General features: G+C 38.6%; 1 protein-coding gene across 4 annotated transcripts in view; it reads right to left on the bottom strand.

Moving 5' to 3' along the window:
- Positions 1-21,908, bottom strand: part of LOC131692957 (unconventional myosin-Va) — an 82,697-nt gene extending 60,789 nt beyond the window's left edge. For 3 of the 4 annotated variants that reach the window (XM_058980388.1, XM_058980391.1, XM_058980390.1), the window contains exon 1: positions 21,240-21,888. In XM_058980388.1, coding sequence (XP_058836371.1) covers positions 21,240-21,266 — 27 coding nt within the window. In that variant the 5' untranslated portion in view covers positions 21,267-21,888. Of the gene's footprint in view, positions 1-21,239 lie in introns of all 4 variants that reach the window. The other variant, XM_058980389.1, reaches the window with a different exon arrangement.
- Positions 21,909-23,966: the final 2,058 nt, after the last annotated feature.

Raw genomic sequence — 23,966 nt, 5'->3', positions numbered from 1 at the left:
TTAATATGGAATTGCATATATAATATTTTTATTGATGCGAGAAACAAATCACAAAATTTTAATTTCGCGCGGGTCGATCATTCTTATCCAGGGGGTGGCATCCGTATGTTGATGTACAGACGTTGACAGTATCCAACATATAGTGGGCCCGGTCGCTTCTAGGCTCATACCTCCCATGCTCTTGCATTGGGTTGTTTTATCTTTCTTGTCTTCATGTCTCATCCACGAAGTATGAAGTGTGTGGTGCTGCATCCATGATGACTCCACCACCCTTGACGTGAGAGTGTCTTGGAATGCTCGAGTCGAATAAATGGTAGTTAAACTGAATCGGATAGCGTTTCCGAGTGAACGTAACGATTGAGCATTTACTCGGATGTAAAACCATTCTGTTTAGGTCACACCACGTACTAAAGCTCTCCAGTTCACTCTGAAGAAACTCGGAATCGGTTTTATCCCGTATTTGCCGAAAAAATTTCATATCATGGGCGAAAGAAAGGTGGGGTCCTTGTAATTTAATATTGATGTCATTAAAGTAGAGGAGGAAAATTAATGGACCGAGATAGCTACCTATTGAGATGCCGGATGTAGTGAAGAATGGTGCAGATAGGCAGTCCTTAATGCTGATTTGGAATTGCCTTCCATCGAGGAACCAACGCAGAAGTTGTCCATGAATACCGAGTTTGTCCAGCTTCGCTATTCCGACATCATGGTTGATTTTGTCGAAGGCCGAACCGATCCATGTGAATAGCATCGGTTCGCAATCCGTCAGTAAATCCATCGAGTACATATGTTGTAAACGAGAGCAGGTTGGTCGTTGTCGATCATTTAGGCATAAAACCGTGTTGTTGCAAAATAATGTTTGCAGTGAAAGAAAATCGGATCTAAAACGGCTACTACTGAACACCCCCTTTCAAACGTTACCCATGTTTATGATGGTTCTCACTATTTTCTGGTAACCGGAAGTGACCATATTGGATTTCAAAATAGCCTAATTGTCGATTTCCGATGTCTACTGACCACCCCTTTCAAATGACACCTATATTGATGGTAGTTCTCAATAGAGGTGTGCGCCGATGCATTTTTTATCGGCGGCGGCGTAAGCGACATTTTTGGCCGGCGGCGGCGGCGTCACGCCGTTGGACCCTACCGGCGGCGGCGTGTGTCGGCTTGACGAATATTGACGCCTATGTAACTAAAAAAAATTCTTGACTGTACAATTCCTTTCCCAAATTTTCGGTTTCTATTGTAACAGACTTCATACATTACAGCTTACGTTACAGCTTAAAGAAAATCTAAAAAAATCATCGCCCACGATGTACTAGCGACATCTGTTGAACACATTGCACAAAATGTAATTCTCGCAACCATATCAATTTTTTTTTCAACTGAAGCTCCAATAGTGCCCAACCTGCTTGCCAAATGCAAGATAATAAATGAAAGGTGGAACTATTTTTACAGTTGTAAAATTTGAAGAACGAAATAGAAAAATTGTCGATGTCGTATACTACGACTTCGCATGAAATAATGATTGCAATGGACAAATTTGAAGAGTGCAGAGTAACGACTGTATTTCAATGACCCATAATAATTATTTATTGTTCTATATTTGGGAAATTAAGCAAGCGTAAAAAAAATTGTTTTGTTTGAGGAAATTAATTGTTGTTGTCGTTTCATTGTTTTTTGTTTCTATTTAGTCATCTTTACCGTAAGCCCGGGGACAATTGACAGCTCCAATATATTGAATTCATAAGCAAATTTTGGGAGTGATATGGTGATTTTTTTGCTGCTGGAATTCTGAATAAAAAACACAAATTCTATTCAAAACGAATTCTTGAGTACTTTTTCAAATGGACGTAAGTAACATTGAGAGCCTCTCTTTGTTTACTTTCTCTTTCGTTTATTACGACGTCATTACAACACTTTGTACTAATTTTCCAGTACATATCGAAAGCCGACGGTTTTTACTACAATATTATGCAAAGAGTAGAGTAGTAAATGTTGAAATGGCTGAGTAATGAACAGAAGAGAAAGACCTCAAAGAGAATCTCTCATTGTTACTTACGTCCATTTGAAAAAGTACTCGAGAATTGTTAAGCTTGGTGGTGATGTACTTTCATTGGCCAAAATGTTTTTCATTTACAATTCTCGAGATAAAAAGCACCAATGATTTAACGATTTCAAACTTCACACAACAAGAAATCCAAAACATGTTTAGGAAGAAGAGAGCCGGTTGTTAAAAACAGACTTCCAGCTAAATATTAATAAGATTTATGTAACTTTGCTGATGGTTTTCAGTTAGGGATAAATTTATTCTCTAATAATAGTTTTCTTTATTCACATTTTGGAATAAGCTTTTTCTAAATGTTGTTCTAGCCGCATTGACGGCGTTCATAACACACGTAACGAAACACGCTTTTCTCTTGAAACTTTTTCGTTTCGTTGTTCGTGGTACTCATACAGAGAAGGCATACTAGCGCCACCATCAAATCGGTGGTGCATATATGAAACAAGCACTATCTGTCAAGTTGTCCCTGGGTTGTTTACCATCGCTCTTTTAGAATCCCGCAGATATCAGGTACCCTAACACGAGGCGTTATTATTGGTATTACTGCGCAGAAATGTCACTTTTAATGATCGTGTAAGGACACCTTTCAAGGTAGACACATTACTTCATTTTCCAGGCTGGTGTTTACTTTTACTTCTTGTAAGTACAAAATCGCCACAATGATAAGGAATACGATTCCCTGGTACTACATTTTCTTACAACGTACGATCTGCTTTTATCTTGAGTGCAAAGTATGCTCGATGTGCTGCAATCATACAGTTCTACAGCCTGACGAAACCTAAATATACAGTTACTATCACACATAATCAATCCACGACTTGACGTGTTAGCTCCTGTTAGGTTGAAACTGATCACTAAACAAGTCTGATTGAAAATGGCCTGAGCGTATCTCTAGTTTTCGTAGCACCTGCACCCCGGCAATTTCTCCAGCAGTTCCGGGGACCAACAAATTCTAATCCATTGCATACATTCGATACACCGAATCAATTAAATTACTAACATACTGTTATGTGCTTAGTCACCGATTGGCATCGTGTTGTAACTTAAGAAATGGTTGTGAACAACTCCCACCTTGGGCACTTCGACAAGAATGAATTTCACATTTCCGGCCCATATTGTTTGTTTTGGTTTACATTAGATTAAAAAGACCGTAACGTTTTCGGGTGGGTGCGGAAACTAAGTAACGCATTTAGCTCTGTGTCAAAATCTCTTCACTAACGCCACCGATTTGTAATTGAAATCGACCTTTTTTTTTCTACGAGTGATGAAAATTCATCTCGTGTTACGTCTTATTTGTCTGTGATATCGAGCTGGTGCAAATCACTGAAAATCTTTCTTGAGTGGGGCTAGATCATACGATGCATAATTTATGAGACTAGAAATCTTACCCTCTGCATCGCCACATCTGTGCACCAGCGTCGCGAAAAGTCAAGATCACTTTGCTCAACTATTTTTCGAGAATTTTTTTTTAAAATAGGTAACGATTCAATCAATTATAAATAAACCACGCATTGAAAATAATTTTTAAGTTTTCACAAAACTAGTTCACGCAAAAAAAAGATGACATTATACTCAAATGTTTAGTAGGTGGTTGTGTCTGAATATGTTTAATATTTTTATGATTCTAATTCATAACTCGATGAAACATTGATTTTTATTAACTTTATTGACTAAAACAGTCAAGAATTGAACGACGTGCAAGGATTTTCGTAAATTCTCGTCGTGTTATCGTGATATTTTAGTCTTGAGCTTACCGTTGGATTTTTTACACAGAGTCACGTGTCTTATAGTTTTCTAAATTATTTCACGGACATGAATTGTGGTTAGGTAATGTATTTTGCTCAGCGCAGTTTCATTTAATTCCGAACATTTCTCTGAATTTTAACAAAGGAATAACAGGGTTACAGGTCCTAGTAATGTCTTTGTATCTAATGCTCATGCCTATGAGACTGGTTGCTAGCAGTTGTACACAATAGCTCACATAAAAATTTCAAAACCAAAAAGCAGAGCGAATAATCCATGAATAATAGTCTGAGTTCCTTGTATTTTTTTACGTAAGTATAATAAAATTATGTGGAAAATTAATTACTTCATGAATTACATCATGAACAGTTTCACGAGCTCGACTGGTGAATCGTGTGTAGCATATTAGGAATTAAGAATCGGTTAAAAATCAATGAGTAATACACTGCGTTCTAGTGAAATTGATTAGGTGCAAGGATTAGGATCAGGTACATAATCGTAAATTTCAGGCACATATATCTTGAAAGTGGAAGTTTTTTTTTTAATTTGTGGACCATTTCACGCACACGAATGGTGAATTGAAACTTATATGCTCACAATCATAACCAGTTGACGAAGCAAGAATGGATCTTTGAATTATATAGCGAGTGTCGTGTAATGGTTTTCGAGAAAATATCAAGATTATTTTAATTTTGTAATCCAATTGACGACCACTAATAGCAAATAATGATCAAGATGTGATAAATCATGAATCAGTTAACGTCGTATATTCAGTCCATAGACAATGTTCCTAGATTTGTGGATAAAGTTATGAGCCAATAATTTTAGAGCTCGCGAATTGTCGGCGCGGGAAAAATGCATCGGCGGCGCGCCGCCGATCTATCGTTCGGCGTCGGCGTACGTTAAAAATTACCGGCGGCGGTGGCGTGGCGCGGCGGCGCACAGGTCTAGTTCTCACTATTTTGTGGTAACCGGAAATCGCCATCTTGGATTTCAAAATGACGTAATTTCAAATTATACCCATATTGATGATGGTTCTCTCTATTTTGTGGTTACCGGAAGTCGCCATCTTGGATTTCAAAATGGCGTAACAATCGATTTCCGATGTCTACAGACCCTTTTTAAATGACACCTATATTGATGGTGGTTCTCACTATTTTGTGGTAACTGAAAGTCGCCATCATGGATTTCAAAATTACGTAATAATCAATTTCCGATATCTACTGACACCCCTTTTCAAATGACACCCATATTGATGGTGGTTCTCACTATATTGTGGTAACCGGAAGTCGCCATATTGGATTTCAAAATGGCGGTGAAGGTCAATTTTCGATGTCTGCTCACCATCCCCTTTCAAATGACACCCATATTGATGGTGGTTCTCATTATTTTGTGGTAACCGGAAGTCGCCATCTTGGATTTCAAAATGGCGGTAATGGTCAATTTTCGGTGTCTGCTCACTATCTCCTTTCAAATGACACCCATATTGATAGTGGTTCTCACTATTTTGTGGTAACCGGAAGTCGCCATCTTGGATTTCAAAATGGCGGTGGTGGTCAATTTTCGGTGTCTGCTCACCATCCCCTTTCAAATGACACCCATATTGATGGTGGTTCTCACTATTTTGTGGTAACCGGAAGTCGCCATCTTGGATTTCAAAATGGCGGTGGTGGTCAATTTTCGGTGTCTGTTCACCATCCCCTTTCAAATGACACCCATATTGATGGTGGTTCTCACTATTTTGTGGTAACCGGAAGTCGCCATCTTGGAATTCAAAATGGCGTAATTATCGATTTCCCATATCTACTAACCACCTCCTTTCAAATGATACCCATATTGATGATGGTTTTCCCTGATTGGTGATAAATCATTTATGAAAACATTCTTAGAATAAAAATGGAATATATATCCTCTCAGGGCAAAAGTGGTATATCTTTTTAACCCACTTTTGCGCTAAGGTTTTTTTATCCCATTTCTGCTCTGACTGGTACTTAAACCAATTTTGCTCTAAATAAAACGTATACCGCTTTTGCTCGCAGCGAATTTTTAACCCACTCTTGCTCTCAGCCTCTCATCTAAGCATTCAATTAGTGAATATTTCAGCGATACTGATTTTTTTGTCTAAATGTTGTTTTACCATAGACACCGTGACAGTAGCGTTAGTGGTGAGCATGATATCTGCGATCTGTTATTTTAATAGCTAGATCTTCAATTAAAGGGTTTGTCAACAAATATTATTTATGGAAATAGCATCGATTTCTTAAAACAAAAATCGATAAGCTTTCGTTTCAAAAATTGGGACGGTTTGTAGAGTTATCGTGCTTAACGCAGACGCTATTTTGAATAAGGAAAGTTTTTAGAACGTCTGCAGAAATATTTAGTCGGTTCATCGAATGCATATTTCGTCAAATATGTACTGATTTCATAACGTTTCTAGATGAGCACGGCCAAAATGTACCGTATCAGCCGTAAGTCCCAGAAAGTCAATTTTCGCAATAAAATGTTTTTTTGAGATAACCCAAATTTGGCCTCAAAAATACAATTTTGATTTTTCCTGTTCCACATACCCACCCTTTAAACCACTTCCAATATGGGAAATTCCATGCGACCGAACAATTCAGCTCACATTTCCGGATGCATAACTTCGATCCGTATGCAATTCAACAAATATCTTTATCGACTTTATACCTTCCATTTCAAACTTCTGGAATGCTTGAAATTGCGAATTTCAAATTGCGTTTCATCGGAAACAATCATCAATAATGATGTACCCAAGTGTGGTCCTACAATGCATCTTACCATTTTCGACTGTGTGTTATGTGGATATGTATACATACAGTCAAGGTCATGTCCTTGGCGCAGATGCTAACGATGACGTCGCCATGCTGGATTCTCAATGAACGTTGCATGAGTAAGTATTTCAATACACTCAAAAGAGTGAGCCTAACTGAATAATATACAACACACACACACATATCCGATACTAAAACACATCTATCCTATCTAATATAAAGTCGCTTATATGTGCATCCTCCAGTTCTGTCGTCGATCGATATTGACCCGTCTCCGTTTTGCTGTATAACGGTGCATTTCCGTAACATTCGTTGAGCACTCAGAGACAGACAGACGACACCCTTCCAGGCGTACTGTCGCGAAATTATATCACCGGTTTCGCTTTCCATCATTGCTTCCATGGTCTCGTGTTGATTATGGATATCTGGAACCATGTCATTTACGCTTCATTCGACAACTAGCAGATTTAGGTGATGTCAGAGAGACTAAGTATGTTAGCAGTAGCTATAATCTGTTTGGCTGGGTTTATTTGGTAATTTGATCGACTCTGGGATGATGTGTCCGTTGAAATGAAGAACCGACTGTGTTGCATCATGCATAGTGGAACAGATATGGACTCATGGCGCTATGTGACGCGAGTATATAAACACACATAAATAAAACGAACATGTGTAACAGATCTTGTATTGAGGATAGGGGTAATAAGATATTACGTGTAATTAAAGAACATTTTGACTACGAAGTCCAATTAATATTTGACATCGGAGAATTGACAATTTTTCCGAGAGGAAATAACGTACGAAACACTAATGTTGCGTTGTAGCATTTTATGACACATGCTTGAATTTTCGAACTATTAACGTTATCGCTCATTTTTTGTACCACATCTCCAAATCAGTTGATTTTTCGACCGGCAGAGCTAACATGAAAGCGGTTCAAAGTTAATATTAACAAATCTATTGTATAAAATGAATGACTGGCGTCCAAAAGGGGATATCCCACATTGCACATTTTTTACAGGAAATGCGAAAAACTTCCGCAGCTCCAAATAAACATTATTTTTTTCGAAGGTTGTCCTACTGGAGCTGTAGAGCTAGGTTGTCGGAAGGGCTCCCCGTCAGAATCACACACTACAATTGCAGACGAGACAATGGCAATGGCGCCCACTAAAACACTGCTTTAGGCCAATTGTAGCGGGCCGTGATTCTGAATGTGATTTTCTTTGTGCGGTTCAGGTATGTGCGGGTGTAGGGACTTCGCGATCGCGTGCATCCTCGCGAAGGGCTCGAGCGTTTGTAGGTCAAAGGGGTTCGATCGCGTGTGGGTCTGTATGTCGCGTGTGCTAACGTGTATGTAACTTTGCGTGCATAAATTATATTTTGAGCCTTTCGCGTATTGGTGTGTTTTTGGATAATCGCGCGCAGTCCGTGAATCTAATACATAATTTTCGGTGAACGGTTCAGATGCTAGAAGAAAGTGAGTTACTCCATATCACTAGAGTTCCTGGTCATGTTGCCATGGAACGTGTTGTCCAGTGGATATTTTTTCTTTTTTTATTTGGTCCTATTGAAGGCATGGTTCTAGACTGGTGGTATCGAAGATAGACTTCCAGAAGTGACCGATTCATAACCGCGCGAGTGCGTGAGTTTGTAGTTTCACGTTTGGGACCGCGTTTGAAAAGGAAAAGCGCGGAGGCGTTCACCTTATCAACGGAATGTTATCATGTTGGCGAGATCGCGGGTGTAGGTTGCGCGGATGATCGCGAAGGGCTCAAGCATTTGTATGTTATCAGGAATCAGTAGCGTCTGGCTCAAATGGCACGTTCCCCATGTTGATCGGAGATTTGCGCCTTGCCAAAAATCGTCTTTTCATCATTTCCTGATGCGAAGGATTGAGGAAGTGATAAGGTTAGGAGTAAGGAAAATAACGACATAGAACAATTGAAACAGAGCATTCTGCACCCCCGGAGGGATGCTGAACGATCTGCAGGTACTACAATAGCAGGAATTAAACTTCCAACCCCGGACAACACCTTCGAAGAGATATTGTCATTTAAATACGGCTAAAACTATAGCTCATTACCACACTGAGTTAGGAACAACAGCCTATATTTCAGTTTCAGCTCTCTGTAGATAGGTTCATCTATGCATGGAGAACCAAAAATGTGATCCTTGTGAATCCGGAATCGAATTCACAAAGATCACATGAGTAATACTCAGCGCGCTGAATAGTATCCATGCGATAATTGAGTTTGCAATGTCCAGTCAGTTCCCTGACTAGAATACTGCAGTTGTGTTTGGAAAAATGCAACAAATCCTTTGACATTTCCAGACTCACATCCGGCAGAAAAGTCTTTGTTTGAACGCAAGTTTGCAAGCTACGCCAATGGTTGGTATGTTCGGATGCAGGCCAAGAGTGAATTTTGTGCTTTATCCAACTTATCGACAGTGGTAGAACTGGTTCTGGACCAACGAAGTCAGTCGCAGCGCCAGCTCCAGCCAATTCGTCCGCCCATTCATTTCCAGTAATACCGGAATGACCGGGTACCCATCGAAGGTAGATAGCATTTGGAATTCTAAGTTCTTCGATTTGAGTTCGACATGCGATTACTAATTTCGATCTCGAATCTGCCGAACTAAGTGCTTTAAAAGCAGCCTGGCTGTCAGAGCAAAAATAGATTCTATTACCACAAATTTCCTGTTGAAATGCTGATTGTACGCCACACAGAATCGCAAAGATTTCTACTTGCAATGCGGTACAGTATCTACCAAGCGAATGAGATTGGTTTAATCTCATTTCATGACAATAGGACAAACGCCGGCTCGGCCCTCCAACAAAGAACCTTCAGTATAACAAACTACGTATTCTTCATTCCTCGCGAAGAGGAATCCTCACATTGAAAGTTCTAAAAGGATAACTACATCTACTCATCCCAAGTAACCATTTGGGGCCACAGTCTTGTGTGATTAGTTGTACGAGCTATTGGGTTACTGTTCCAGAGCCCAGTAACCTTAAGACGGTATGCACAAGAAAGTGCTTCGTGCTTCAGAAACACATGTAGTGGGTTTATGTTCAAGAGTGCCTCTAGAGCAGTAGTAGGTGTTGTCGAGAACGCACCACTCATCGCCATCAACACCATCCTCTGAAGATGGTTTAACTTTGATTGGATTGTCATGACTTCTGCCTTCTGCCACCAAACAAGGCACCCGTATGCCAGTATTGGTCTAACAATTGTTGTGTAGATCCACTACATGTACTTGGGTTTGAGTCACCAAGATTTGCCGAAAGATCGCGTACATTGGCCGAAGGCCATGCAAGCTTTCTTGATCCTGAAATCGATGTGCGCTGTCCAATTAAGTTTTGAGTCAAGAATTACCCAAACGCACTTAACTTGATCTGCGATAATAATTTCAGAGTCAAAGAACTGCAATGAACGAGCTCCGGTTGTAATCCTTCATTGCGTGAAAAGCACCATTGATGTTTTATTTGGATTAACTGATAGTTCAACACGAAGACACCATTGCTCAACAACACATAATGCTTGTTGCATCAAATCAAAATTTGCGTTAATGCAAATACCGGTGATCATTATATGATAATCATCGGCGAAACCATACATCGGAAACCCATGCTCATTAAGTTTCCTCAACAAGCCATCGGCGACAAGGTTTCATAGAAGTGGTGACAGCACACCACCTTGAGGACATCCGTAGACACTTAGTTTCCTGATCTCTACTATACTTAACGATGCGCACAGATATCGGTTGCTAAGCATTGCGTGTATCCAGTTCATGATAAATGAAGGTACCCCATGACCTCGTGCTGCTTCCAAAATGGATTTGAAAGACACGTTGTCAGAAGCACCTTCAATATCGAGAAAATTGCTTGATTGCTTTTGTGAAAAAACTTTTTCAATGTTGTAGACAACATTGTGTAACAGAGTTGCATTGTATGAAGTGGGTGCTCGCCCAAGCTAACATCCCGAATGTAGTGGTCCATTTAAAGTTCCACTGATTTGAGAAGGAAGGAGATCAGACTGATCGGACCAAAGCTCTTTGCCTTTTCATAAGTAACGCGACCACCTTTGGGAATGAATTTGACAGTTATTTCCCATCGCGCTAATGGAATGTATCTTGTTGCAAGACTACAAGTAAGTAGCGTTCATATGCTTTTTGTAGTAGAACTGGAATGATTCCATCCATTCCCAGAGACTCACACGGAGCAAAACTTTCAATAGCCCATTTGATCGATTCGGTTGTCACATTTCTACGAGCAAATGCTCAACAAACTGAACTACCTGAAAAGAACTCAGGCGCAGTCATCGGTGATGGCTCCGTACAGAAAGTGTGTGTCAGAAAGACAGTTCAGTACTACATCTTCGTCAGACGAGTATTCACCATTAGCAGTTCTAATCGAACTGACATGAAAGTCATTCGATTTCGAAAGCATCTTATTTAATCCACTAGTCTCGTTGAGCCTTGAGACATTTGTGTAGAAGCTTTTCTAAGCACTTTGTTCAGAGGATCATTTTTATATGCTTTGCGAGCCAACTTAAATGCCTCCGATCCGTCACTGAATCTGCAATTCCAAGCTCTTTTTCATAACTTTTTAAGTTGATCAAGTTCAGTATTCCACCAAGGGGTTTCTCTAGAAGCTCGCATAACTCGAAGCGGACAAGCCTCTTGGTATACTGCTACTATGAGCAAGTTTGTTTTATCCACGGCCTCATTTGAATCACTTGGAGATTCAATTGTTGGAACATACCCATGAAATCTAATCGCCAAGCCCTCTTCGTAGAGGTCCCAGTTCGTAGATATGGAATTACGATATGTGACGATATCTAGTGAGACGTTTAAATGATCAAAGACGATGTACCGACCGTTCGAGCTCGTTTGGTATGAGTCAGCTTGACAGCTCATTACGTAATAACGTCAGAACAGAGAGTTACATCTAACACCTCTTCTCTGCCAGCTCGTGCAAATGTTGGGCGCTTTTCTGCACTAAGAACGTGCAGACTTGTACTACTTAAGTATTCCATTAATTCGATGCCTCTCAAATTGATATCTGAGCTGCTCCAAATTATGTGGTGGACGTTTGCGTCACTGCCGATTATGAAGGGTAACCCACTTCTACTACAGTATGATACAACCCTTTTGAAATGAGTCTTCGACTAGCTGAACCAAACATCCATATCAGCTGTACGCCTAAACACTCGATCTAATGATTATAAGTCGTGAGATTCAGAGATCAAAGAACCAGTACTCGCTCGGATCTCCCACTCTTATAAACCACCCAAGAGTACGCGCCCTTAGGCTGATCATCGAAGCCCAGGGAACTACTCGAACTTGTCTAATTGTACCTTAATTTAAACAAATCCGATCTTCCCGAATCCAATCGCATCGAATGCACAAATTGAACACCGAAAGGATTACTAACTATTCTATCATATACGCCAGTTCTACATCCATTCCCGGACCCAGCTGTCACAAATACTCAGACGAACACATAACAATTGTAAACTTGTACTAAAAACTACAATTATTGCAAAACTGTTTACACAATACATTTATTTAATTAGTTTAGTTAGCCTGTGCACGATGACGAAGTCGACCGATAAATGGACACACAACCTACGGTGAGCCTTGTTCACCAACAATGACATAAAACTGTGGAATTATGTCTGAAAACACGGCCTACAGTGAAAGTCAATTCACGTCAACCCGCCAGACTGTAACGCCAGCGTGGGCAGACTAGTAGTTGAGTGTTAGGTTGGGGCTGGTGCAGAGTATGAAAAACACAAAACATAAAAAAGCCTACTACCCCTCGCGGTCTCCTCGATGCAACACTATCGAGACATAATGTAATAACCATCGCGACTGCGAAAAAATGTTCTTCGCAGATCACGCATCGAAGAGTCCACTAGCTTTGGGATATTTTTCAATTTATCCGTCTTCGATAATAGATTCAATGATCTTGGTTTCGTTTGCGGCACAAAATTAGCTGGTGCGAAGGTGGTTGCATTCCATTATCGCTAAGGTATAATCGAAAGCATGGTTGGAGGATTTGAAAGTAGGTCGTGATTTCAATCACGTAATGTCCAGCCTCATGTCTAATCAATATGCCTACTATGCACGTCTGTTTCATATCGATAGTAAACTCTGCGTATGTGTCAAGGGATACCAAGACATCGAGCACGTTATTTGGGCTTATTCAGAATGTCGTGGTGGTCCCGGTCAAAAGATTTTTTAAGAGTCTGAGGTAGTCCACCCAATTGACTTATCTGAGGCCTAAAACATGAACACCGTTTCAATGTGTATGGAAAAATATGTATACGTAATAAGATTCGCATACACAAATTGTCCACCTGATTTATACTCGTTTTTTTTTAATTCTATCCGATTTAACAAAAAAAAATTATAACTACTAGAGGTCGCATGCCGCTGTTAACACTTATGATTTCTTATCTCGCTCTTACATATGCTAAGATCATTATTTTGATACATATTGCTCCTGGTACACACAATATGCTAGAGCGAGACCCCATGTTTCAGTCCGTGAATACATGGAGACAATAGCGCTTTGCTCCCTCTAGCAGTTATACAGGCCATATTCGATTATTCGTAGTCTCGATTATCCGTAGACTCGAGTATCCGTAGAAAATGATTCGATTATCCGTAGTACGACAATCCGAACAAATTGTTTCGATTATCGGCTTATTATTTTTTCTCAAGCTACATTACACATTTATAATTTATTATTTGCTACCAACTACAGTTCCTGAAAGAATAAGTATTTTCTCAAAAATAATGAAAACTTCGTAGAAATACAGAAATTTTAATTATTTAACATATAATTTTAAATTCGATGCGATGACTTACATATTTCCGTACATCACTTAATTACAATTGATACTAGCTACAGTTTCTGAAAGACCAGAATTTTATGTTCTCAAAAAATATTCACAAAAATACATAGAAATACAGAAATATCGCATTTTTCACAAAAAAAACTTTTTTTATTTCAATATTTAAATAAAAAAATCGATAGAGATTGATATCAGCTACAATTCGTGGAAGCACATTTTTTTTGGGAAAATAAAGAAAATTTCATATAATCAACAAATTTTTCAATTCAGTGCAGCGTCCTATAAAATTTTATGCACCTAATAGATTGGCTACAAACTATAATTTCCTGTAGATTCCAGCTATAATTACTAGAAGAACAAAATTTTAAAATCTTTCTGTAATTTTTAGAATGAATATAATGACCGATTTTGTCAGGCCCATTATGTATTTAGGATTGACAAAATCTGAACATATATGTTTCATATTGATTGGGACTATCTAAAGTATGATATAAAACCCCACTTAACTCTTCGGAATCTATTATCGCATCAGTTAAAAAAATCGAAACTTTTTAATCACTTTAAGAACATCGACATTTTGAATTCTTAGCACACTTAAGTAAAAGGCGTTTGCTGTAATCCCAACATGTAACATAGGAGAATAAAACCACAAGACTTTGCCTTATATGTGGCTGACAAAATCGGGTCAAAAAGCTGACAAATTCGGAGGCGGACAAACACGGGGATTAATAAAATAGGATCTTCACTATAGAACAGCGCTAATAATTCGTTACGAAGTAGATGCACTGAACATCCTTTGAGCGACTCGGCTACGTAGAACGCCGAACAATGGCCAAATGAAGATTCTGGATGATGTTTCCACCAAGCAAACAAGAGAAAAAAGTTTACTGTGCGACGATGTATAACAAACTGAATCACTCAATGCGTTTGAACATATTTATAGCTAAAAATTTCCAAGAACCAAGAATCAGCTAGTTTCTGAGTAGCTCTCCAAGGCCCTAGAGCGCATGACGACGATGATGATGCTGCTGCTGATTTAACAACGCACGATCCTTGGTGTCGCGCGTAAAAGTTTTTTTACATGTAACATGTGCAAAACTCATCCTCTTAGAAATCCATGTTTCAAAATCGTCCAATGCTCGTGAGGAATTCCACGAAGAACCGTCCGAAAATCTTTAAAATCGTGATCGACCATCTTAGATTCCAATGAAACTTTACACGTTTCACCGTCATGCAAGACTAAATATTTTCCACAGGTAATAAGATTATTTTGACTCAAGAGCAACTTTTCAAAAGGGCGTAAACGTTTCTACGTGCATGAATTTCAACATTTTTTTGTTCGATTACTGTATTTTATACAGCAAAACTATCTGAGAACGAGTTACAGGGAATGAATACTTCGGTCTGAAAAAAATATATACACTGAAAAAAATGTTGTCATTTTTCAAAAAAAACAAAAATTTATGATAAAAATTTAAATTTCGAAAAAACCCATTTTTTATTTTTTTTATATTTTGTTATCAAAAACCTAAAGAGAAAAGAAACATTTTGAATGTAATTGCATGATGGAGAAAAAATCGGTAAAAAAGTTTTCCTAACAATAACTTTGTTACATGTTTTTAAATTTCATACTAATAGACATACAAAATTGTAATTCTATTACGGAATATAATTCTAAGCACCATTCAAAATCAAAATGCATATAACAAAAATCTTCCAAAATGCGATAGTTTTCGAGATATTTGAAATTTTGCTCCTTCAAAAACAATTAATTCGTGTAATTATGCTCTTTTTAAAAGTTATTCGCGTTACCCCATCAAAAAATGTCAAAAATTTAATGTTTATCGTTTTAAAGACGTAAAAAGCAGCTTTTTAGCGTATTTGGATCCTGGAGAAGCTTTCAATAAAAAAGTTTTCCTAACAACAACTTTTGACATTTTTTTATAATTCTTACTATTTGCAGTCAAAAATACAATTTTCTTTTTGAATATGATTCTAAACGCCATTTTAAATCGAAATGCTCTTAACAAAAATTTTCTAAAATGTAGTAGTTCTCGAGATATTTTAACTTTTGTTTTAACAACACAATTATTTTGTTTTATTACGACCTTTTCATAAGTTAGTCGCGTTTCTCCATCAACAATAACAGGTTTTTCAAAAGGCCCGTAAACTTTCCTGCAACTTTCTCTTTGACATCAAGGCGATATTGTGAAACATTTTAAAGTTACATGAAAACAACCAACATATGATTCAGCTATATAGTTTAATCAACAGACCCTATGGTTGAAATATATTTTGGTTGCTAAGAAAATTGTATTTTTGACTGCAAATAGTATTATAAAAAAATGTCAAAAGTTGTTGTTAGGAAAACTTTTTTATTGAAAGCTTCTCCATGATCCAAATACACTAAAAAGGTTGCTTTTACGTCTTTAAAACGATAAACGTTAAATTTTTGACATTTTTTGATGGGGTAACGCGAATAACTTTTGAAAAGAGCATAATTACACGAATTGTTTTTGAAGTAGCAAAATTTCAAATATCTCGAAAACTATCGCATTTTGGAAGATTTTTGTTAAATGCATTTTGATTTTAAATGGCGCTTAGAATTATATTCTGTAATAAAATTACAATTTTGTATGTCTATTAGTATGAAATTTAAAAACATGTACGAAGTTATTGTTAGAAAAACTTTTTTACCGATTTTTTCTTCATCATGCAATCACAATCAAGATGTTTCTTTTCTCTTTAGATTTTTGTTAACAAAATATAATTTTTTTTTTAAAAATAGGTTTTTTCGCAATTTAAATTTTTATCATAAATTTTTGTTTTTTTGAAAAATGACAACATTTTTTTCAGTGAATATTTTTTTCGAACAGAAGTTTTCATTCCCTGTAACTTGTTCTCAGATAGTTTTGCTGTATAAAATACAGTAATCGAACAAAAAAAATTGATATTCATGCACGTTGAAACGTTTACGCCCTTTTGAAAAATTACTCTTGTATCAAAATATTCCAATTGCCAGAGAATATCATGGAGATTCATACAGCTAACACACCTGCAAAGTTTCGTTCGAATCGACGATGGTCATATTTTGCGGTCAGCCGGTTTCTCATGGAATCCCTCCCGTCTTTCATTGGACCAACGTTAAGCGACGCCCAGCAGACCGTTCAGCAGGCGTCCATTATTGGACCTGTTTTGGACGGTTTTGAAACAATTTTTTAGGCTTCTCAGTGGTATCTAACGTGTTACTCTTAGGGCCGATTTCTTTACTCTCGCTTTACACTTAAGCCGGGTTTAAACGTACTGGTGAACCTGGTTTAAACGTTAAGCGAGGATGAACAAATCGGCCCTTAGACGATTCACGAAGTTTTATGGTTATATACAAACCAGTAGTGCGTAATCATAAATTCAGTTATTGTTGCCGCGCAAATGAGTTAATTATACAATGTCAGCAGTGCATAAGAAATGCATCACTGCTACGCGTAGGGAAGGTTGATGTTGATCTTAAAATCCCGAAAATGAAATGAAAAGAACACAGAAAAAGGGATCACTGCCTATTTACCAACCTCCCGCGCCTAATATACATAAGCGTGCCATACGCAGTCCGATTAGCTAGCTTTGGTTTTTCCTTCTCACTTACTCTGCGGTTAGGATAGTAATAAAATCTTAGAAAGCGGTACAAATGTAACCGCATATTTTGTGAGCCCTTGTGGGACTGGACTAGGATTGAATAGCAGGAATCCGTATTGTGGTTAAATACGTCAGTCTTGAAGAGGCAGGGCCAAATATATAAGTAAACAAATAGGAATTGCGCCCTTCTAAGGCCATAGGAAATCTACACCGTATCTCAGGAGAATAGGGAAAAACTTAAGGACTAAAAGGGACAAATTTTCCCGTAGCGATATATGAAACGCGCGGGCAACATGTAGCTTTAAGATAACTTTTGTAAATATTTTCTGAATAAATTAAGTTTCAAGTTTCAAAGTTCTAAAACTCCAGACGTCCTTCTAAGAAAGAAAACCCAACCACGGAAGCAGGACCACAGCCCAAGGAACATTAGGTGAGATATAAAGTCCACGGCCTCGCTCTGGTAAGCAAAGTGTTAGGAAAAATTCCCGTAGTTTCAGTTATTTCTGTCTGAATTTACCGAAACCAGCATTAAAATAACTCACGCAGAGAATTGAGTTTTATGCGTCATGATTATTAGACCAAACATAAATATCACAATCAATGGAACACAATACTTTAAAATAAAATAACTTGGCTATATACCTTTTTTTTCTTACATGTTTTACTATCACTTTATAGAATATAAAGTGATCGATATTCGTTATTAAAACGGTTTGATCAAAAAAATGTTCCATGAGTCAAACATTGATGCATGTACCTTAGATACTGTACATATAACAAATATATTTTATGAAGAAAAAAAATCATTTGTTTTGATTCGATTATCCGGATGATTCGATTATCCGGAACGAAATTTTTCTGCACCCTACGGATAATCGAATCTGGCCTGTAATCTCTTTTGATTTAACCTCAATCTCGCACTAACACAACCGCACATGAATTAGTCCATGTATATTTTCGTGATACCTCGGTCAGCCTGGTTATGCCGTACATGTCGTTGATCTATTATTCTTTAATGATCGTAAATATTCTAATGTGGGACCTGTAGTCTTTCTAGAGTTAATTACTTCTCAAAGGTGGAACATTCATATTTTCGGTATCTCACTATACCAGCTATAGAGTTATCGGTAGATGTTTCTTTGATGCGATGATAACACTACCTCCGCGACATAGATGACTGACTGGTAGAAGATTATAAATCAATACTTCGCAGTGAGCTTGACTTTCAACCAAGTTTAGGCACGAATATCCTAGTCGTGAGCAGTGAGCGCAGTGAGAATCTTTAGGCATCGCATTGGCGGGATATATGGAGCGACAAGAATCGGAGCTTACTTGGATGCTGACGGCGACTCCGCTGTGATCCGGGGCGAGGACCAGCTTGTTAGCATACTCAGAACCCAGTTTCATACGCTACAGTACAGTATCGTCCGGGAACCAGCGGATTCCGGAGATATATAATCAGAATTTTGGAAGGATATTCACGATAGCTCAGAAAGCGACTATATTAGGACCAGTAGCCCCACACAGACGTTTTACCGGACGTTAAGACGTTGAACGTATGAGTAACTGGAAATAAATCACTATTTTTTGGGGGCTAATCGGGGCCTTGAAATTGGTACAAATCTCAGATCGAATGTCCGCGAGTATGTCATCTTTGATATCAGTTTTAAGAGTATCTATTATAGTGTCCCTTGCCGTACTCATTAAACCATTTCCCGCGTGTAATGCCATATGCCGTCACCAGACGTGACTTGTCCAATATTATCGTAATAGCATGCTTGAACATACCCGAAATGATTCTTGTACTTAATGAACAGAGCAGAGATTATCTGTATTTTGGTGTACGATACATCACTATCATTTCGTAATCAAGAAAATACCTGGAAAAAAGCATGTTTCGTTTGTCTCTCACGGAGAATGGGTTAAAACATTCGAAAAACGAGCTTACCCTAAAGTATTCTTGCAGGCGTAACATTTATGCGGAATCTGCTAGGAAAGGCTATGTCTGCAAATTGAACCAGTCCGTTTTTTGTTAACTGGTCTTGTCATGAGTTAAAATATTAATTATCTTCTAGATAAATCGTTCAGCTCACACCTTTGTGGGGGTATGAGGTGGGACCATCATCATCATCATCAATACAATATAAATATTTTCTCCAACAATAGCTGAAGTGGTGTGGCTAGAACGAGTCGTGTGTGTGGCCAGATCCAGCTTTTTTTGATGACTCCCGAAAATTTGGAGAAAATTTCACCAGTGACGTTCGAGCGGGTGGAATTGGGTCCCGTTTCGACTGTTCTAGGGTTTCACTCGCCGATATAGTCGCCTTAATTTCGGCTCTCCATCTTCGATCTGATAGGATATTAATGATATTTGTATTATGTTTAGGTTTTAGAACTTTTATATATTTACTTTTAGTTCTCTTTCAAGTTGCAAACTGTAAGGAAAATTCCTACCTATCTAATACTAATTTTGAATCTAATCTTAACACATTAAAGTTTCGAGTCGTCCATATTTCTGAAGTTGAGGAAATCTCTCCCGAATTCATTCGGTAAGGCTGAATTCAGTTTCTAGGCTATCCCCCTGTGCAATTCGCAAGCCTCACTGGTAATCGTACAGGGGATGCCAATGTCCCATGGACATGAACGTCCCACGTTAAAATAGTTGACTTCAAAGAAATTCAATGATAACCTAACATACGAATCAATCGAAAACTGAACGTGAATTCGTGACACCAATAGAAACCGAGCCTACTGCGGCAAAAGGTGTAAAGTCGAAAGACATACGAAGTAAGCTTATACATTTCAAAGCTAAAGCAGACTTCGAAATAAGCCTTGAAAATAGGTCATTCTGTCTTAGCGACTTGTTTCCGCTTCACGGGGCGGCCCGGCTCGGCGATGATTGTACTACGGTAATCCAGTATACAGCAGGTCGTCTCACCTTACCGTTGCGCTTGGAGGCAGCCAAACAACATCGCACATCATCACAAATTATACATCGCGGTGTTGATAGTGGCAACTAACTTGCGAAAAAATATTATCGCGAGTGGTTCGAATTTGAAAGTGTATGTACCAGATCCGTGAAATTGAGAAACATCAAAGTGGCGCCAAATGGTCTTGACCTTGAAATGCCACCGATAGCTTTTTTACAGCACGCCGTGCATTGTTATAACGAATGCATGGGCAACCAGGTATAACATAAAAAAGTAGGAATTTATTTCACCACCCTGCATACAATCAAAGTACGAAGCTTGCTATGAATACCGCCATCGTATCACTAGGAACGTGACTTCGTGGTTTCTCTCATGCTGTCCACCGAGATAAGAACGGTAAGTAAATGCAGATCGCGATGCTGTTCCAACATAGAAGTGTAATACTATCTCGTATTTGTGGCACATTTGTTGGAAAGCAGCTATCGTAAACGTTATGGTGAGTAGAGAGCCATGAAACAATTGTTCCAATCCATACGTTCACAATTAAGCAACAGACAAAAAATGAACATTGTATCGGATTCATTGACCAGTTTAATTAATCTACGATTCTGTCTTTCTCGCAGTTGGTTTTTGTTCGCATTCCCCATCGTGATGGTCGACAATGGAAAGGTGGAACATTCAATGCTTTCAAGGTACAGTATCTTCGATCACACGTTAAAGAGGATCGTTGCATAATAGTTGTTCCCCCCTTTCTTGACATTTTCAGAATCTCATGAACATAAGCTAACAAGTGTCAAGTGATTCTGGTTAGATACATCCGATTTACTGAGCTGAGTATGCATTCCACATGAAACTTACAGCATTTCTATCGAACAAGTAACTGTAAGCTAATCCCAGAATTTTCGAAAGAAAAAAGTTGCACAATCTAAATCACGTGTGTTGATGCTGAGCGCAATTTGTAGACATATACCCTAATCATCAATATGCACCGCAGTTCAACCGGTTCTAGTTCGGTTGATTGTCCGCAGCTCTTTGTTTTCCTTTTGATTCCTATCCTGGCTTCAAGAAAAAAAATTAATAATTGAATGCCAGTGTACAGCTTATGGTTTTCCATACAAACACCTTGCTTATCGGAACAAAACGACAACACAGCTAGGTCGGGACGTAGATGGGATAGGTATGTATAGCAAGTTCAGAAGTTCCACGTACTTACCTTCACGTAGAGCTCCATTGATGACATGTTTCTCGTATTGTTGTTTCGTGCCTTTCACGCTTCGGGCTTTTTTTCTCTCACCCAATGCGGCAAAATGCTTCAATGTTGCTTCCAAATTGCGCTAATTGGAGAACTTGGTTTAGCATACCAGGCAATGGGTTGGTTTTCGATTACCAGCTAGACGGAAGAAATCAGTAATACCCGAAACAGGAATCTGATGTTTTACACATTTTATTTCCGCAAATCATTACTTTTACCACGATAATTATCAACCTTCACCTCGGGCACACTTCACTTTGAATAACACAATTTGCTTCCTAAAATTTCACTGTTGGTCGGGTAATTATAGCAAACATCCCAATTCACTTGCTTTATTTGTGCAACTCCTGCCAAGCCAATTAGATTAACATCACCTTCGCACTTGATTATCTTCTTCATACAACCTGAGAAAATGAAAAAGTATCGCGTAATCAGCAGTCAGCACAGCAATTTATTTCACTGCACAAAATGCCACATGTAGCGAATCCGCTTGCTCGCTTCTCTGGGCTACTGTGGGAAAGAAGCACAACAAATACCAACACAGTTCGGACGGACGGCTCGGAAAACCCATCCACGTTCCGTGTCAAATCAACTCCAACTAAGAACAGTTTCGCGAGTTCAGTTCCGTACGTTTGACTTTTGGATCAACCAGCAGCACTCGCGCTGAGCTGAGCTCCGTCTTCGCTCATTCTGCTCGAGCCTCGGATAGGCTCCATATTCGTATATGAGAGGGTTAAGCAACAGACGATGGAAAAACATGCGTGAGTGCAAGTCTCACCGAGAGTGAGTGGGTCACCGAGGAGAGTTGAGTGACCAAATGTGACAGTAGCAAGTTTTATTTTGATTTTTCTTTCTGAGTGACAAAATATAATCGAAGCTATAATAACTTTTCAGAAGGTCGTATTAATCAAATAATAGAATTTTAACACTGAACCAAGAAATTGAGAAAATCAACTCTCATCGAGGCCAGATTTTCAGTTGTCTGCCCGGATCTAGGGACAGATCACTTGTGATGTGTTTTAAAAAAATCAGTGTAAGACGTCCAAAACCCTACAAAAACTATAGTTACTACATTCATAGTTAGGCGGAGACTGTGAGCGGAGCCAATTAAACATGTCAAATGCAGAAGCCAATCGAGCAGGACGTCACATAATGTGTTCTCTTTGGGTGTACATGGAAAAGGTAATGTGATTATGGTGATAATTATTTTAATCTTTCCTTGTGTTATCGAGCATAGAGAAACGAAAATGCACAACATTTTTGTCCACATCATATCTTCTAATTCGTTTTGCTATTCGTACATGTAAAATTTTTACTCACAACATCAACAATGAAACTATTCAGCTAGTGCCCAGTGAGCAAATTTTCTGGCAGAGACCGCTCTGCTAGATTTCTGTAAGTTTTGGTTTGGCAGCCCTGCCAGATTTCTGCGCGTATCCTGTCGGGTTAGTTGAGCTAGGGCGAACTCGGTTTCGCTCGCGTTTTCTGGCAAATTTTGACAGGAACCGAGCAAAACCCTGGCATAACTCGGACATAAACTGTGCAAAGATCCTGGCAATTCCTATAGGGTTTTGAAGTCTTACACGCAACGCAAAATATATTGCACGCAACGCAAAATATATTGCACGCAACGCAAAATGCATTACGAATTTCTATTTTGATGGAAAGAAATGCATCACAAGTGATCTGCCCCTATAGGCTTAGACAAACGTGTTCAATGGTATTAATATTGTATACAGAAGCTAAGCAACTTCCGTAAGCGTAAGTCGCATTTTCACCTTCAGATAGGGTGACCATACGTCCTGGTTTCCCAGGACATGTCCTGGTTTTAAGCTTGCTGTCCTGGTGTCCTGGGATGTCGAGGAAAACGCTTGATTTGTCCTGGTTTTTCTCCACAACCACACCACAACCATAACTGCAACGTAAATTAACTCTCAAGCAGAAAACAAGAAACAAAGCCTCGAATTTCCCAATTGTGCTATGCGGTATCACTTTTTAATCTTTCAATAGTGCCTCGTTATTTTTCTTTTCAACTTCCTTTTTTACATGAACATTGTAAAGAGAAACTATTAGATATTCATAAGAACGAGACATATGAATAAACTGTAGTGCGCTTGGTACAAAATCTTGCAGCCGGCAGATATCCGTGAAGATTTCGTACCTGCCAATATTTTCTAGATAGCGCTGTTAGAATTCTGCGATATTTCTACCAGCTATGTTTCTCTTTATTTGCATTTCGCCATGTTCACGTTTTAGATGTTATCACAAAATAGATTTAGTTTTAAATATTGTAAGTACCATATTTTAGTTATTTAGTTTAATTTCTAGTTGGTAACTAATCATGTGTTACGTTAGAATTGTGTTTTAGTACGCGAATTAGTTCAGTTGTCGTTAGCATTTTTTAAACGTACTATTCGAACACCCCCTTCGTTAAGTTTTGTCACACACTTGCTTGATCACAGCGCCGAGCAACAAATTTGCAGCAAGCAAAGCAGCTGTCAACCGTCCTTCCGCTCAGACTGAAAATTTCATTCGTAGTGGAGTGAATCGAGTGGTCGGCTATAAGATCGTCACCTGGAAGAAAAAAGTGTGCCGTGAGGGTTTCGCCCGTGAATAAAAAACCGACTGTCGCGCCGAATGAATCTTTTGACTCCGATACCTTTGACGACGATACCTTCGGATCAAAGC

This window comes from Topomyia yanbarensis, chromosome 3 (assembly GCF_030247195.1).
Source record: "Topomyia yanbarensis strain Yona2022 chromosome 3, ASM3024719v1, whole genome shotgun sequence".
In the NCBI taxonomy this organism is placed as follows: Eukaryota; Metazoa; Arthropoda; class Insecta; order Diptera; family Culicidae; genus Topomyia; species Topomyia yanbarensis.
The sequence above is the reverse complement of the archived record's forward strand: the minus strand, read 5'-3'. Positions and strand labels throughout refer to the sequence as shown.